Below are 18715 nucleotides of genomic sequence, written 5' to 3' on the forward strand. Positions count from 1 at the left end.
ATTCCTTAGCCTTGCTTATCTGGCTAGTTGTAAACAGACTAAAATCCAAGTATCCCTTCATTTATCTAAAAATGCAAATTCCCTTCACACCTTAGATGCTATGCATCCATGTTTACTCATTAGCATGTCAAGCACCTAGCTTCTTTTGATAATTTAAACTTGCAGTCTGCTTGACTACGAAATGTAATTAAATCTCTCTCAGACCCAACTATATTTACCCCCATAAACCTACTTCACAATAAACTAGAAAAATATGAAAATTATTATACTTTCATCACACACCTGACTGAGACTTCTGATCTGACATCTTATGGTGTATATACGCAGGAAAGTACAATTTAAAGGAGGCTATTGTAGAAATATTTGTTTATTCAGAATGTGTTGGCATTACTAATTTTAGGAATTGAACGTGTACAAATATCTTTTTCTAGTTGTAAGGTGATGTAATGATGACTTTTGAACAATTTTTTTAAGTGAAGCAAACTTTTTCCTTCCCCCTCCAAAATCAGGACTGAAGCATCAGAATGGCAGAACTATTTATGGAATGTGAGGAAGAAGAATTGGAGCCTTGGCAAAAAGGGAATAAAGACGATGAAGATGATGATGATGAGCCCATTTTTGTGGGAGAGATAACAAGCTCCAAAACCTCCAGTTACCCAAGTATGACATACACATATTTTGTTTTTCAGGATTGATTGAGATTCCAGGCCAGTCCAGTCCTTTTAAGTGAATACAAGTTATTTGTCATAAATGTATGTTCTATGGAATTGAACATAACTTTCTGTTGCTGGGTGAGTGATTGTTCACTCAAGTGAATTATAATTTAAGCAGGTTGAAATCCAATTAGTTCCAAAATGGAATTCTTTCCTTTCAGCATTTTGTACAGGAATGGTAAGCACTATGACAAATCACTTGATGGAATTGTAGAATAAATTCTCCTCCATTATAAAAAAGGCAATAACGTTGGCATTGGGTCACTTTGTTTTAATTGTAGTTCAATTTAAAATAATTACAGTTGAAGTGTTTATGCTGAGTGATTAAATAACTGCAAAAGGGTGTTGATATTGCATTTGGTCATTTCAGGCTCAAGCATAGCTTAATATTGTAACAATTCAATTCTGCAGTAAAGAGGAATTTGTTGTCATAACAAACGCCATTGGAGATCCATGGCGTCTTCAAATGAAAGTCACCCCCCCTTTGAATTATTTCTTTAAAGGTGGAGAAAATTGCATGTAATCGAATGTTATGTTATAACTAAAACTAGATTATTCCGTCTAACTTGAAGAATTGGATGCTATCTAAAAGTGCTTATGTTTTATTAAGTGCAAGTCCATTTGCATCCAGGGCATTGTGTGATGCCATAAAACAAAAAACAGGTTATTGGATCAAATAAATACTGTCTGTTAAACTGACTTTAACTGACTAAATTCAAATCGCATGCAGAAACAAATGGGGGGGAAAAACGTATAATTAAACAACATAGTTTAAAACTAGACTATTTTTTCCTTGAGAGGCTGTCAATTCATTCATTTCCCAATATTAGCTTTTAATATGTGAAATATTAATGCTTTTTGCAGTGACAGCATTGTTGCGCCCTTATTCTTGGATAATATTGTCTTTTAGAAGTTGAGCTTGGGGATCCCTGGTTGCATGCATATTTGCAGGGATGTCCACAGAGAAGGTTTAAAAATCAGGTTGCTCAATAGATAGAAAACATTCTCTAATCAACAGTTAGCAACTACAAAAAAAAGATTTCCTTAAATTTAAAAATTCAGGGAAAAACACTAATTGTAGGCATGAGCTTGCCTATTTTATTCTGGAAAGCCATGTACCAACATGCCTGCAGACTGTTAGGAATGAACTTATACTAGGTTCCCTATGGTTGCATTGTTTACTTGGGCTTTCTTGCTGTTATCCACCCCCCCGCCACCCCTGAAAACTAAGTTCTGAGCAAATTCAGTTTTCAGTCTGTGACATTTAGGAGGCTAGATTTGCAGCTGCAATAAATGAAGTTGGAAGTAAATGCAGTTTGCTCTTCTGAAATCTCCCTTATCAAAAGAAATATTCTTGTTTGGTTGTAATAAAGGGGACAAATGGGTAAAGTTTAACCCATTAAAATGGGCTAGTTTCAAGTTGCTATTTGGCATATTCTGAGCAGCAACTGTAATTCCGATTGTCTGGCAGTGGGTATTAAACTAAACTGCATAAGCTGCTGTGTTTCCATTGCTCTCTTGCATTATCATCTAAGCTTGTTCATCATCTTGAAAACTATAATGAACTTAACTTCCTAATTCATTCAGTGATTTCAATCACAGTCTTGTTACTTTGTTGACCTTAGTCATTAGCTTGCTACATTCCAATTTCTTGGCCCCCAGACCAAACATCAAGCCTTCCTAATGCCAATAATGATATCATTTTTCATGGCATTCAGCCACAATTTTATTAATATATAGCCAGAACTGTTCTGGTGTACAGTTTTGGTCTCCTTATTTGAAAAAAGGATACAATTGCGCTAGAAGCAGTTCAGAGAAAGTTCAGTCACTCATTCCTGAGTGGCTTATCTGATGGGGAAAGGTTGAACAGGTTGGGCCTATAACCATTGAAGTTCAGAAGAGAGAGAGGTGATCATATTGAAACATGTAAACTCCTGAAGGGATTTGATAGGATAGATATCGGGAGGATGCTTCTACTTCCGGGAGAGATGAGAACCAGGGGACACAGTTCAAGATTGAGGTCTATTGTTTAAGACAGATGAGGAGAAATTTTTTGTTGTTAGCATGTGGAATTCTCTTACCCGGAAAGCAGTAGAGGCTGTGTCATTGACTTTATCCAAGGCAGCGTTAGACATATTTTTGATTGACTAGGGAGTTGAGGGTCGTTGCGGGGGGAGGGGGGGTGCAGGAGGTTAAGTGGAGTTGAGACCACAACCAGATCGACTGTAAATGGCGTAGCAGCATTCTGGGCTGAATTCCTGCTCTTAAGTCCTATGTAACTGCATCCCTTGTCATTGGCTCTCCCACTCACAACCTTACCTCTGCCCATGGTCCCAGTTGCCTCGTACAACTGCAATAAGACAACATATACCAGTTTGTGGATCCCAAGTTTCTGCCGTATTTGGTAGTTTGAACCTCCTAAATCTTGCCTGGTTAGAGGAAAATGAGTGAGTATAAAATGTGCAAGAAACAAGAAGCAGGCATAGTAAGAGAACATGTGAAAGACATGCAGAGTACTTGGAAAAATATTGCGAGAACTGCAGAAATGGAATGGAAGTCAGCAACTGAAAAGCATACTAAGAGTTTTAGGGGACATACAGAAGAGAGGAGTTGTTAATAACAGTAAATTCTCTTGGAGATAATTTGGGGCAAACTTCTCAATATTAGGGAGGACATAAAACATAAGTGAACAAGGAATCTGACAACAGTTGGAGGGCAAATATAGGTGTACATGAAGAATCATAGAGTGGGAGACAAATAAGAAAGAGATGTACCATTGGAGTTCAGTTATATGTTAATATATAATGTGCCTCATGGTATAATCTTTGTGATTTAAAAAAAACCCTCTTGTCTATTGATTGCAGGAGATGTATCTGTTCTATGTATAAAATATAGCCTTTTCCTGAAATGAGATATTTTTATTGATTTTTAAAATGGCAAGTCTGAAGTTTATAATGCTATAAACTGTTTTGTATTTTGGGAGTAGACGGGAGTAGTACTTGTACAGGTACCGGACCCCCTATCCAACGTCCTAAAATCTACAAGGATTTGAAAACCAGTTGCACTCAAAGCTGGCAACCTGGGTAGAAATTTGAATAAAACCCTTTATTCTTTTTCATGCTTTAGTTTATATATTGTAAGTATGTGCTAGGCCTAGGACCCAGGATCCGTAAAATTCCCAAATCTGGCACGTCTGGTTCCGAGCTTCCTGGATACAGAGTCCAGTACCTGTATAACAATAACTTATTTAGAAGCTGCAAGCGTGCACACCACCTCTATTGGGTAACAGGAACTCCCAGTTGGACAATTTATAAGACTTTAAGAAAGCTTTGAACATAGTGACACTTGTAATTAAAAGCCAGTGAAATTCAGGGTGGCTTATAGAAATAGATAATAAAGGTCAGACTGGGAGGAGTTGCTGCATATAGCCTCACAAGAGGTCATTGCTTGAACTCTTATTGCCAATTTACATAATTGATTTGGATGGCTGCAGTAACAGTAAACTCATCAGATTTGCAGTTAATACTGAAATAGAGCAATGGAGACAGAGGAAGTAATTTTAGCTGAACGTGTCCAATGGTAAATTGATGAGATCAGATTGCCACCTATATTAACCTCAATGGAGAATCCAAAAGAAATGTGAAATTAAATTTAATACTTACAAATGTGACCTGTTGCATGTCTAGTGAAAAATAGGATATCATTTGGACAGGGAGACTTGAAGTTTGGTTTAGTTTTTCGTCTCCTGTGCCTATTGGCACTTGAGGCAACCAGTTTCTTCTGCTGTTTTCTGTCCTGAATAAGATCTTTGATTCCATTGCAAGTTGTTTCCATGATGGCAGCATCCTTTTCAATAGACTGTGATAGGTTATTCTTTGTCAAGTGGAATTTAGTTTATTTTTTATTCTTTCATGGGATGTGGGCATCACTGGCAAGGCCAGCATTTGTTGCTCTTCCCTAATTGCCCTTGAACTGAGTGGCTTGCTAAGCCATTTCAGAGGGCAGTTAAGTCAACTACATTGCTGTGGATCTGGAGTCACGTAGAACCATAGAAAAGTTACAGCACAGAAGGATGCCATTCGGTCCATCTTGTCCATGCCAGCCTGAGGACACCCAGGTGCCCTTTCTATTCCCACCTTCCTGCTCCCGGCCCATAGCCCTGCAGCTTACAGCACTTAAGGTGCAGATCCAGGTACTTTTAAAAAGAGTTTAAAGTTTCTGCCTCTACCACAACTTGGGCAGCGAATTCCAGACACCCACTACTCTCTGCGTAAAAAAGTTCTTCCTCATGTCCCCCCTATACCTTCTGCCACTTATCTTGAATCTATGTCCCCTGGTTCTAGATTTCCCCACCAAGGGAAACAATTTTATCCTGTCCACTCTATCTATTCCCCTCTTAATTTTGTACACCTCAATCAAGTCACCTCTCAGCCTTCTTTGTTCTAAGGAAAATAACCCCAACCTATCCGATCTCTCCTCGTAGCTACACTTTTTTAACCCTGGCAACATTCTTGTAAACCTCCTCTGCACTCTCTCCAGAGCTATTACGTCCTTCCTGTAATGTGGTGACCAGAACTGCACACAATACTCCAGTTGTGGCCTCACCAGTGTTTTATATAATTCCAACATTGTATCCTTATTTTTATTTTCTATACCTCTGCCAGTGAAGGAGAGCATTCCATATGCCTTCTTTACAACCTTGTCTACTTGAACTGCTGCCTTCAGGGACCTGTGTACCTGTACGCCAAAATCTCTCACTTCATCTACCCCTCTTAGTATATTCCCCTTTATTGTGTAATCCCTGTAACTGTTTGACCTCCCTAAATGTATGACCTCTCACTCCTCTATGTTAAAATCCATCTGCCACTTTACCGCCCACTCCACCAACCCGTCTATATCGTTTTGGAGATTATGGCTATCCTCTACACTATCCACTACTCGGCCAATCTTTGTGTCATCTGCAAATTTCCCAATCGTGCCCCCCCAACGTTCACATCCAAATTGTTAATATATAACACAAACAGCAAGGGTCCCAACACCAAGCCCTGTGGAACCCACTTGAGACAACTTTCCATTCACAAGAGCATCCATCGCCCATTACCCTTTGCTTCCTGTTACAAAGTCAACCTTTTATCCAGTTTGCCACATTACCCTGAATCCCATGGGCTTTTACTTTCCTGACCAATCTGCCATGTGGGGCCTTGCTAAAATCCATGTACACAACATCCACTGCAGTACCTTCATCAATCCTTCTTGTCACTTCCTCAAAGAATTCAAACAAATTTGAGGCGAGACCTTCCTTTAACAAATCCACGCTGACCATCCCTGACTAGTCCGTGCCTTTCTACATGACAGTTAATCCTATCTCTCAGGATTGATTCTACTAATTTGTTCACCACCGATGTAAGACTAACTGGCCTATAATTGTTTGACATTTCCTTTGATCCCTTTTTAAACAATGGAACTACGTTTGTATTTCTCCAGTCCTCCGGTACCTCCCCTGTATCTAGTGAAGATTGGAAAATCATCCTCAGAGCATCTGCTATCTCCTCCCTGACTTCCTTCAACAGCCTTGGAAACAGTCCATCTGGCCCTGGTAACTTATCAACTTTCATGGATTTCAACCCTTCGAGTACTTCCTCTCTTTTTATGACTATCCCGCCCAATATCTCGCAGTGTTCCTCCTGGACTACATCCTCCCTTTCCTTTGTAAACACAGAGACAAAATATTCATTCAAAATCCTTCCCACAGCCTCTGCATCTACACACAAGTTTCCATCTTCATCTCTGATAGGTCCCACTTTTTCCTTAACTAACCTTTTAGCATTAATGTATTGGTAAAACATCTTTGGGTTATCTTTAACTTTACTTGCTAATCTTTTTTCAAGCCGTCTCTTTGATTTCCTTATTTCCTTTTTTACTTTGTCCCTGCACTTCCTATATTCGTCTAGGCTATCTGCAGTGCTTAGTTCTTTGTGCCTATCGTACGCTTTCTTTTTCTGTTTGATCTTCCCCTGTAGTCCTCTAGACAACCAGGGGGTCTAGATTTGGCAGTACCACTCGTATTTTTGTAGGGGACATGTCTACTTGGTACAATTAGGATTTCGCTTTTTAGCGCTTCCCATTGGTTTTCCACTGTTTTATCCTCCAGCAGTGCTGTCCAGTCCACCTCAGCCAAGTCCCTTCTCATTGCTGCAAAATTTGCCTACCCCCAGTTCAATACTTTTACTCCTGCCTTATCTCTATCCTTTTTCATGGTAATGCTAAATCTAAGTGAATTGTGATCACTGTCCCCAATATGGTCGCCAACTGTCACTTCTTCTACTTGCCCTTCTTCGTTCCCCAAGACTAGGTCTAGAATTGCATCTCCTTTCGTTGGGTTTGTCACTAATTGGTTGAAAAGTTTTCCTGGACACACTGCATGAATTTTTCTCCCTCAGTGCCCCTTATATTGTTTGAATCCCAATTGATATTAGGATAGTTAAAGTCTCCTACTATTATTGCCCTCTTGTTCTTACAAACAGAAATTTGCCACATATTTGTTCTTCTATCTCCCTTTCACTATTTGGGGGTCTGTAGTATACTCCCAGTAGTGTGACTGCCCCTTTTTTATTTCTAAGCTCAATCCATAAAGCCTCGTTTGTTGACCCATTTAGCATATCATCCCTTCTCACAACTGGAATTGATTCTTTAACTATTAGTGCTACCCCCTCTCCTTTTTTATCTCCTACTCTATCGTGTCTGAAGACTCTATAACCAGGGATATTAAGCTGCCAGTTTTGACTCTCCTTTAGCCAGTTCTCCGTTATAGCAATGACGTCCTGCTGCTGTGTGTCTACTTGTGCCCTTAACTCATCTACCTTGTTTGTACTACTCCTTGCATTGAAGTATAAACGGTTTAACCACGTCAGTTTCCCTTGCTGGACACTTTGCAAACTTTGCTTCAAACCTTGTAACTCCATGTCTATCACAATGTCCCTAGCTAATGTTCTACCTCCATTTTTCTGATCTGAATCTGACCTATCTGATCCTACTCCTGGGATCCCATCCCTCTGCCACACGAGGTTAAATACTCCCCAATAGAACTAGCAAAATCCCCCGCAAGGACAATGGCCCCAGCTCTGCTTGGGTGCAGCCCGTCTGGTTTGTACAGGTCCCACCTTCCCCAGAACCGGTCCCAGTGCCTCAGGAATCTGAATCCCTCCCGGCTACACCATCTCTCCAGCCACGTGTTCATTCGGTCTATCCTCTTATTCCTGCTCTGGCTAGCTCGTGGAACTGGGAGTAATCCTGACATTGCTACATTTGAGGTCCTGCATTTTAATTTGTCTCATAACTTCCTGTACCGAGCTTGCAGGTCCTCATCCCTTAGTTTACCTATGTCGTTGGTACCAATGTGTACCACGACCCTTGGCTGTTTACCTTCCCTCCCCAGAATGTCCTGCAGCTGCTCCATGACATCCTGGACCCTGGCACCAGGGAGGCAACATATCATCCTTGATTCACATTTGTGGCCACAGAAGCGTCTGTCTGTGCCCCTAACTATTGAATCCCCAGTCACTATAGCCCTGCCACTTGTTTTCCTCCTGCCCCTCTGAGCAGCAGAGTCACCCACAGTACCGTGAACTTGGCTGTTGCTGCTTTCCCCTGAGAGGCCATCCCCCCCCAACAGTATCCAAAGCGGTATATCTGTTAGAGAGGGGGATGACCACAGGGGACTCCTGCACTACCTTGCTGAGTCTTTTACTGTTCCTGATGGTCACCCATTCCCTTTCTGCCTGTGTAATCTTCACCTGTAGTGTGACCACCTCGCTAAACGTGCTATCCATGACTTGCTCAGCATTGCGGATGCTCCACAATGAGTCCACCTGCAGCTCCAGCTCCAAAATCCGGTTAGCTAGAAACTGCATTTGGACACACATTCTGCACACATGGTAATCAGGGACGCTGGAAGTGTCCCTCATTTCCCACATCCTGCAGGAGGAGCATATCACGGGTCTGAGTTCTCCTGCCATGACGTCCCTATCGATTAAGCTAGTTACTCCCTTAAAAAATACGCTAGCTTGGGGCCTTATTTATGTTAGCTAGGAACCTTGTTTCTTGACTAATTATACTTGTACAGTACTACTGTATACTTTTTTTAGCTTCCACCTCAGTATTAAGCAATAAATTACTTTTAATAGATTGAGGAAAAAAAAACTCACCAGGATTTACTCCCCAATCAGCTGCTTTTTTAAAAATCCTCTTTCAAAAGAGTGTCCCTCGCAGGTCTGGTGCACTCCTGAAGGTACTGCCTCTCCCTCTCCCTCTCTCTCTTTTTTGGTTTGAGGAGGAGGGAGGGATACTACAGCAATGTAATGTTTGGGGCTATTCCGTTCTTTGACAGTGGGTCCTCCTCGATCCCCTTCTGAGTTGCGGTGACTCTGCTGACTTCTCCCAGAATGCTCCTCAGTCACTTCTCACTACCGCCCTCTGTTGGATGTAGGCCATACCAGGTAAGGACGGCAGATTTCCTTCCCTGAAGGACAGTAATGAACCAGTTGGCTTTTTACGACAATCATGTTTTCGTGGTCACCATTACTGAAACTAACTTTCAATTCCAGGTTTTATTAATTGAAGTTAAAATCCACAATCTGCTGTGCTACAATTGAATTAGTGTACCCAGAGCATTAGTCTGGGCCTCTGGATTCTAATTCAGTGACATCACCACTTTCCTGTCTGAGACATCATGTATTTCTGCCATGGAGTAGCTTAAGCATATGGTCAAACCACCATAGCCATCTTCTATTTCATTATTAAGCCCATTGTCAGTTGACCTGTGTAGCAGTGTTGTAGTAACAACCGGCATTTAACATAGTAAAAGGCCCCGAGGTGCTTTGCGACAGTGTTTCACACACAATTTAATATCCAGCCACATAAGGTATTAGAACAGATAATGGAAAGCTCGCTCAGAGGCAGGTTTTCAAGAGTTTTTCAAGAAGTGGAGAGAAGTGGAGGCAAGAGTTACACTGCTTGGGACCTGGATTGTTGAACACATGGCCAGCAGTTGTGGGGTGAAAGAAATTGAGGATACCCAAGAGTCCTGAATTGGAGGAACACAGTTCTTGGAGGGAATTGGGAAGTTACAGATTGGGAGGGATCAGTGCAAGGAAGGATTTTCAGTGTAAGGAAGGATTTTCAACACAAGGATGAGAATTTCAAATTTGAGGCGTTGCTATTACACGGAACCAATTTAGGTAAGTGAGTTTTGGGGAGATGGTGGCCTCGTGGTAATGTCACTGGACTAGTAATCCAGAGGACCAGGCTAATGCCCCAGGGACATGGGTTTGCCACAGCAGCTGGTAGAATTTAAATTCAGTTAATTAATAAATTCACGAGTAATAAAAGACCTGGAATTGGAAACCTGTATCAGTAATAGTGCCATGAAAATATTCTCAATCATTGTAAAACCCATCTGGTTCATTCCATGTCCTTTTAGGGAAGAAAATCTGCTTTCCTGATCTGTCTGGCTTGTATGTGACTCCAGACACAGTAATGTGGTTGACTTGTAACTGCCCTCTGAAATGGCCAGCAAGCCACTCAGTTCAAGGGCAGCAGGGGATAGGCAACAAACGCTGGCTTTGCCAGTGACGCCCACATACCATGAGGAATAAAAAAGAATGATAGGAGAATGGAACTTGGCTTGAGTTAAATAAGGGACGTGGAGTTTTTTGAGCCCAATTTATGGGGGGGTGGAAGATTAGAGGCCAGCCAGGAGACTATTGAGTTGTTGAGCCTGGAGGTAACAAGGCATGGGTGAGTGTTTCAGCAGTAGATGGTTTGAGGCAAGGGCAGAATGGGCAATATAATGGAGGTGGAAGTGGTCTTGGTGATAATTTCTCATTGGTTACACAGTTTCCAATGAACTCCCACGGCATGACACTAGGAAGTTCTGAGGAACAAAGGGACCTTGGCGTGTGTGTCATAGATCTCTGAAGGCAGAGGGGCTTGTTAGTGGGGTGGTATAAAAGGCATATGGGACACTTGCCTTTATCAATCGAGGCATAGATTACAAAAGTAGGGAAGTCATGTAGGAGTTGTATAGAACCTTGTTGAGGCCACAGCTGGAGGACTGTGTGCAGTTCTGGCCGCCACATTGTAGGAAGGATGTGATTGCACTGGACGGGGTGCAGAGGAGATTCACCAGGACTTTGCCTGGGATGAAACACTTAAGTTACGAAGAGAGGTTGGATAGACTTGGATTGTTTTCGTTGGAGTAGAGAAAGCTGAGGGCAACCTGATCGAGGTGTACAAGATTATGAGGGGCATGGACAGGGTGGATAGGAAGAAGTTGTTCCCCTTAGTTGAAGGGTTAGTCACAAGGGGACATAAGTTCAAGGTGAGGGGCAGGAAGTTTAGGGGGGATGGTGAGGAAAAACTTTTTTACCCAAAGGGTGATGACGGTCTGGAATGCGCTGCTTGGGAGGGTGGTGGAGGCAGGTTGCCTCACATCCTTTAAAAAATACCTGGATGAGCACTTGGCATGTCTTAACATTCAAGGCTATGGGCCATGTGCTGGTAAATGGGATTAGGTAGATAGGTCAGGTGTTTGTCACGTGTCGGTGCAGACTGGATGGGCCGAAGGGCCTCTTCTGCACTGTGTTTCTGTGATTTTTCTTAAACAGATCTAATGGAATGCATTTAGCTTCTTGTGCACTTAAGCATTTGCCATATTTTTGAGGCATACAGTGGTGCTGGGCTGGCTATGGTGTTGTAAAATCTGATTTTAGTGTGTAGGTGATTCTTTGTCTTCCTGATACTTGACAAATGAGTAAGTTACCCACAAGCTTTGCTGAATTTTGCTTTGACTTCTTTAGGGGTCAGGCTGTTAGCAAATATTACATTTCAAAAATAAACTGTCATCAACTCTGTCATAGCCTTCTCTCAGCCACACATATGTCAGTGTTGATGGCATTAAGTCCTATCCCTATAGTCATAGTCATAGCTTTAGAGTTCAGGAGTCATAGATTACCCAAAATAGGCAGTCAAGAATTCATAAGTGATTTTAAGGTGTTTTATTAAGAAGCAACAGTTTAGACATGACACACAATTTAAGTGAGCAGAAAAGGCATACAACCTGCAACAGGTGAGACCGGTTTATTGGTCCAAGATCAGGCTAATGATGGGGGAAGCAGGAGGATGCTGATTTCCTTGGCTGACAGTGGCAGTCTCCTTAGAACGGTTTACTGGTCCTGGATCAGACAGATGGATGAAGGAAGCTGATCTCCATGGCTGGAAGTGGCAACCAAGTTTTAGGTTGAAGCCAACATGGACCACTTTGGGAAGCTGTCCGCTGACCAAAGTGTTCTTGGGCTAACCAAGGTGTTGGGCTGGAGCCAACACTGGTCCACCTGAAGAAGCTCTCTTCCGAGTTCATTTTCCCTCCCGAGAGTTCTGTTTATATATCTTATTTTTGGAAGGCTTATACCAATCATTTATTCAGTTGTCCATTGTCAAGAAATAGATAGTCAAGGTAATCCCTCCTCTTTCAGTTGGAAGCCCATGAAGTCATCTTGTGACTCATCGCTTGCTAGGACGTTCTGTTTAATCTTCAGGCAGTTGGTTGACGTATGGGTGATGGAGTCACCTTCCGTCTCCTCTTGCACCCCATTCAGGATTAGCAAGTCTTGTTTCAGTGCCTGTGCTGCAAACTTGCCCTTGGCAGAGAGAACGGCTTTCATTGTCTTGTGTTTGTCAGCCTAGGAAGCTGCGTGGGGAGCTTTGTTTGTTTTATTTTAATTTAAAAAATTTTTTTATTTGTTCATGGGATCTCGGCGTTGCTGGCTGGGCCAGCATTTATTGCCCATCTGTAATTGCACTTGAGAACTGGCTAGGCCATTTCAGAGGGCATTTAAGAGTCAAACACATTGCCGTGGGTCTGAAGTCACATATAGGCCAGACCAGGTAAGGATAGCAGATTTCCTTCCCTAAAGGACATGAGTGAACCAGATGGATTTTCACAACAATCGACAACGGTTTCATGGTCATCGTTAGCCTTTTAATTCTAGATTTTTTTTATTGAATTCAAATTTCACCATCTGCCAGAGAATTACCCTTAGCTTCTGGAGTACTAGTCCAATGACAATATCAATAAGCCATCGCCTCCCCATAAAAGAGAAAAATATTCCCATAATGAATAAATTTCTTGTCACTCTGTTATATGACGGTTTCTTAAGAGTACCGAGATAAAACCACACTTGCTCACAAAAAATCTTTTAATTCTATCCAATTTAGTACCCACTTTGGCTAAATCTAAGTCTCACAGCTCTCCTCTTGCTCAAGTAATACCGTACTTTCAGTAACAGCCATTGCTTTTTTCATCACAATGTCGATGACATGACAGAAGCGAAGTGGGGATTGTATGCAGCCTTGGCTGACATCAGATGCAATTTTAAACCATTGTGCCTCTCGCCTCTGCCCTGATGCAGCACGCAGACTCATCATACAAAGCTTCAATCAGATTAACGAGCTTTACTGGAATTCCGTAGTGTCTCATCATCCAGATGGCTTCTCTGTGGACACGATCAACCATTTTGTAAAATCAATGAAGTTAAAGCATCTCCCGTTGGCATTGTAAGCTTTTCACAAAAACTATTCTCATGGTAGAACTATGATCTAAATGCAACCTACTGGATTGAAATCCGGCTAGTTTTTCCCTGAGTGAATGTCGAGTAGTTTTTATCCAATTCAAAATAATAGTGGGTAGTTTACCAGGTACAGATAAAATGCTTTCATAAATCAATTGGCTCTTCATTTTTAGAGATTTTTGCAATTGACATCTCTCCTGTGTTTAGGACAGATCTTCTTAAGCCATTCTATACAACTTGAACATAAGTCTCCAGCTTTTATCATTTTGTCATATGTGATATTCAGGGATATCAGAGTAACAGTAGAATCATCACTTGCGACAGGGGCCTGCAGTGCTTTACACACTTTGTTGGGAGCTAGTTCCTCTAGAGCTGTGCATTCTCAGGCTCCAAGCTACCTAAAATCATGTTTTTTGCCCTCTACACTGCACTCACTACCACAGAGTAAAATCTAAGCCACAAAAGAGTAGATGGAAATCTGGGAATAAAGACAGTGACCAGATCCTACACTGTGTTTACATTAAATCAAATGTACCACACTCCATATAAGCTGAGTAGATTCTTCCTTCTCTGTCTGATGAATGGTGGTGAGGGTTTAGCCAGAATGACACCCATGTACTCACCATATGGTCCTGTCACTAAATCCAAATCCATTTTGGGATGCCAATTAAATCGTAACCAGCATTAATGCTGCCCATAGATTCATGCCCCTGTCTATCCGAGCTCCAGAAGCTAAAAGAAGTATCGCTGTTAGAACCACAAGGGTGCATTTCCTTACTTGGACCAGGCTCAATGCATCCAGCCACAAATATGGAGGATATACACGTCAGAGCCTATAATAGAGTTAGCTGGGGAGAGTTACCCCTCTAGTCTAGACCACCTTAGGCATTAGCAAAGCAGATACCCTTTCATATGTTGTGCAACATGTGCTTGCAGTGGGAGGTACAGGTTAGTGATAATGAGAATACATGTCATCTTGAAACGCCACTGTACAAAAAAAGTGATGCATCCTAAAAGCACCCCAACCTGTAGTGGCTGCCTGTGTTCCTTACATGCCTGCTTTGGACTTGAAAGTTGGTTACTGAATAAATATGTAGATTTAGGCCACCACAAGCCAGATTATGACATTCTTCTGTTATTATATGATAACACATTGTAAAATAGCATAATCCTCTGTTTCACCAAAAGAAACACCACAGAAAATAGAGTAATGCAGGATGATATCCAACAGTGGTTCATCAAGTAATGCTGCTATCATTGTGAAATAGCATATCATCCAACTCAGTAAGTCATGTCACAAGGGATCAGAGTACATCCTTTTAAATATTAATATAATATAATCACGAAGCCCACAATTAAAAATTAAGTAATAGAAAAATGTTCACATTGATCAAAATTCTAGTTTTGTTTAACAATATGTGTGTTGGAATTGACTGGCTTCTTTCTGGGAACACTAACTTATCTATTGATATATTTTTAGATGACAACTTTCTTCTTAATTGGGTTGTACATTGGGAATGGGGGAGGTTATGGGCTGGTGCTTAGGATGGGAATTCCCTGTCAGCACATGGCTGATGGATGGTCAGCACTCCTGGTGTCACCTTTGTTTTTCTTGCCTCAAACTCTTGGGCCACTGGAGTTTTCTCCGTTTTGTCACATTTTCCATGCTTTACCTGCTGTAACTATTTAGATATCACCCACTTTCTTTTATCCTCCCTATCGCCTTTCCCTGATTATTCCTCATTGAGCTGTTCATCTGTAACATCCCATGGTTGTGACGGAAGGTCCTTGACCTGAAGCATTAACTCTGTCTCTCCCTTTCCGTAGGTGGTGCTTGACTTGCTGAGTGCTTTCAGAAATTTGTTTTTATTTCAGATTTTAGCATCTGTAGTATTTTGCTGTTTACATACAAGAGATTTGTCATAATAAGATGCACAAATTTGAGAATTGTAATATCAATTACAGTAAATTAGGACTAGACGACATAGTTAGCTGCTCCCACCAAAATATATATATATATATATTAATTTCATTATCAATGTTCTTTGTTTTGCTGTTTCCTTTTGAGGAAGGAGAAAGAGTTATAATTAAAACCTAAAATGCTGATTAGGCCTGGGAACATTGTTCTTCCCACATATTCATCTACCCTTAGTGATAGTTTATTTTGGCAGCTTGAGATTGAAGCTGTTCTGACAAAATGTGATTTCCAGCTCACTCTGTAGCTGTATGATTTTTCTGTGCTGTGTTGGCCCTGTTGTGAAGTAAACTCTCTTGTAAAATAGATTTCCTATGGGGACAGATTCAGAGTCAGTGAACTGTAAAGAAAATGTTTGATGCATTGCCAAAGTGATAACACTTCTATGTTATCAGGGCAAAATTTGACATCAGTCTGCACAGAGCTTTACTATTTCCACAGGTACAAAATACAGAATTTCCCTGAGGAAATTGCTAGTAGTATAAGTGAGGCCCCTCTGGGAGTTTTGACATGCTGGGTTAGAACAGCCCTGCCACATTAAAGATCAAAGCAAGTTATGAGCTGAAGTTGGCATTTCATTCAGATTGACAAAATTAATTCTTGGGCAGCTACACTTCTGTATAAAATCTTGAATGACCAATTTCTGTCAGCATTAGCGCCATTTCAGCTCACCTGGCATATGGATTTTTTATTAAATAAAAGTATCTTCCAACTCCAGTCTTTTGCCTTCATTGCAATTGATGTCCTTACTGCTCTTTGTGTTGCAGAATTATCATCAAGATTTAATAAGTATATAATGGTGGGCATTTGAGATTTTCTTTGTCCACTTGGTTAAAAAAAAAAGTAGAAAGTCAAATTTACAATGCATTTGTCCTTGCAAATGTGGTTTGTTCCTTGTGAAAACATTTCGAACTATCAAATATCAGGGTAAGGCACTGATGCAGGTCTGTACATGGGGAACAAGTTTAAGTAATGAGCATGCGTATCACAACATCTAAGATTTATTGCATTAAATTTCTGGATGGGGCGTTAGAGATTTAGATTTATTATGTAAACAGTTGAATATTGTGATGGAAGTTTATAATTTTCTTACTGAAGATGAGTTGTAATCAGCCAATTGGATTGACTCAACAAATTCACCTTTTGCCTTGTGGTATTCTGCAAGTTTGTTTTTGCCTAACTGAAAATTCATTGTTCCCCACCTTGATGTCAAATTTGGGACAGTGCCTTTTTCCTGCCTATAAGCATTGAATACTCACTAATGTGAACCCGCCTATCTAGGCTTTTATTTTTCATGTTTCCCAGGTGTCACAGTTGTTGATGATGACCCTGCAGAAATATACTTTTTCAAGGCAAGCATATACAAGAAAGGGGAACTGTGCGGGTTAGGTGGTAATCAATACCATGCTTCCCAGAATAGAGAGAACAAACGTATAGAAGAAATCAATTGGGCAAAAAGCAAAGAAGAGCATTAAGTGTACCTGCCATGGACACGAGAGGAATTTTACACTGCTCAGAATATATCCCAAGCTGGCCTGTGGTTATACAATGCACCCTTTAGCACCGATTCCTAGAATGGATTATCTATTTAAAGAAGTTCAGTGTAGTATTAGATTAAAGGAAGAGGCTCATAATGACACCAAAGAGTCTGAGGGTTTGGAGAGCTTTATAATTCGGCAAAGGATGACTAAAAATTTGATGAATAGAAAGGAGTATATGGGTTTGAAGTAGCAAGATGGTTAAAAACTTAAAAAGGTATGTAAGAAGGAAGAGATTACTCAAATGTGGGCCCCTTAGAAGCCAAGACACAGCAGATTATAATGAGGAGTAAGTAAATGGCAGAAACATAAAACAAATACTGAGATCTGTCTTCACGTTAGAAAACCACAAAGAAATCTGGAATTAGAGGTGAACCAAGGGTCAAGGAAAAATGAGGAACTTGAAGATATTTTTATTAATAAAGCATTGGTACTGGAGATATTAATGGTACTTAAAGTTGGCAAATCTCCTGGGTTTGATGGCCTGCATCTTGGGGTTCGATGAGAGATAGCCATAGACATAGCGGATGCATTGGTTTGGATTTTGAACTTGCTGGATTCGAGGACAGTCTCCATGATTGTGAGGTAGCAGACATACCCCTCTTATTCAAGAAAGGATGCAGAGAGAAAACATAACTATAGACCAGTAAGCCTGGCAACATAAACAGGGAAAGCGGTTGGAACTAATAATGAGGGATATTATGGGAGGGACTTGGATAATCATAATATGATTAGGCAGAGCAAAAATGGTGTTGTGGAAGAGAAGTCCCATTTGACAAATCTCATGGTTGTAACAAGTTTGCCTCAGCCATTTACAATCTAGATCAATGACTTGGGTGAAGGGACCAACTGTAAGCATCCAAGTTTGCTGATGATATGAAGATAGGTGGGAAAATAGGCTGTGAGGACAATGCAGAGAGGCTGCACAGGGATTTCGATGGGTTAATTAAGTGGGCAGAAACATGGCAGATGGAATATAATATAGACAAGTGTGTAGTTATCCAGTTAGGAAGGAAATATGGAGAAGTAAAATGTTGTTATATGGTGAGACACTTGGAAATGTTGGTCTTTGGAGGGACCAGAGGGTCCTTGTACACAAATCACAGAAGGTTAACATTTTGGGTATGTCAAGCGATTTGAAAAGCATGGGGTTTGTTCGCCATTTATTAGAAAGGGATTGGAGTATAAGACCGAAGAAGTCTTAGTGAGACCGCTCCTGGAGTACTGTGCACAGTTTTGTTCTCCTTACCTTAGGATAGGATAAGATATATTTGGATCAAATACAACAAATGTTCATCTAGACTCATTGCTGGCTTGAGGGGTCCCTATGGGGAGACATTTTTCAGTGGACGAGGCTTCAATTCCCTAGAATTTAGATGATTGTAAGGTAGTTTCATTGAAACACTCCAGAATCCTTAAGTAACTTGAAAGGGAACTTTGGAGCAGGAAGGAGTAGGCCATTTGGCCCATCGAGCCTGCTCCAACATTCAGTTAGATCATGGCTGATCATCTACCTCAACACCACTTTCCCATGCTATCCCCACATCCTTTGATGTCATTAGTATCCAGAAATCTATCGATTTCTGTCTTGAATATGCTCAATGACTAAGCTTCCACAGCTCTCTGAAATTCCTCCTCATCTTGGTCTTAAAAGGCCAGCCTCTTATTCTGAGACTCACCAGCCAGAGGAAACATCTTACACACATCCACCCTGTCATGCCCTGTAAGAATTCTGTAAGTTTCCATGAGGCCATCTCTCATTCTTTTAAACCCTAGAGAACGCATGCCCAGTTTTGTCAATCCCTCCTCATCAGACCATCCTGCCATCCCAGGGATTAGTCTGGTGAACCTCTGTTGCACTAC

The 18715-nt window shown here is 41.1% G+C and overlaps 1 protein-coding gene across 5 annotated transcripts in view; it reads left to right on the forward strand.

Annotated features, from left to right (window-relative positions):
- The window catches only part of LOC144668373 (zinc finger protein 280D-like), a 99549-nt gene that overhangs the window by 17381 nt on the left and 63453 nt on the right, over positions 1-18715 (forward strand). For 4 of the 5 annotated variants that reach the window (XM_078530336.1, XM_078530333.1, XM_078530334.1 and 1 more), the window contains exon 2: positions 510-660. In XM_078530336.1, coding sequence (XP_078386462.1) covers positions 525-660 — 136 coding nt within the window. In that variant the 5' untranslated portion in view covers positions 510-524. Of the gene's footprint in view, positions 1-509; positions 661-694; positions 792-18715 lie in introns of those variants that run through there. The other variant, XM_078530335.1, reaches the window with a different exon arrangement.

Source organism: Cetorhinus maximus, chromosome 26 (assembly GCF_964194155.1).
Source record: "Cetorhinus maximus chromosome 26, sCetMax3.hap1.1, whole genome shotgun sequence".
Classification (NCBI taxonomy): domain Eukaryota; kingdom Metazoa; phylum Chordata; class Chondrichthyes; order Lamniformes; family Cetorhinidae; genus Cetorhinus; species Cetorhinus maximus.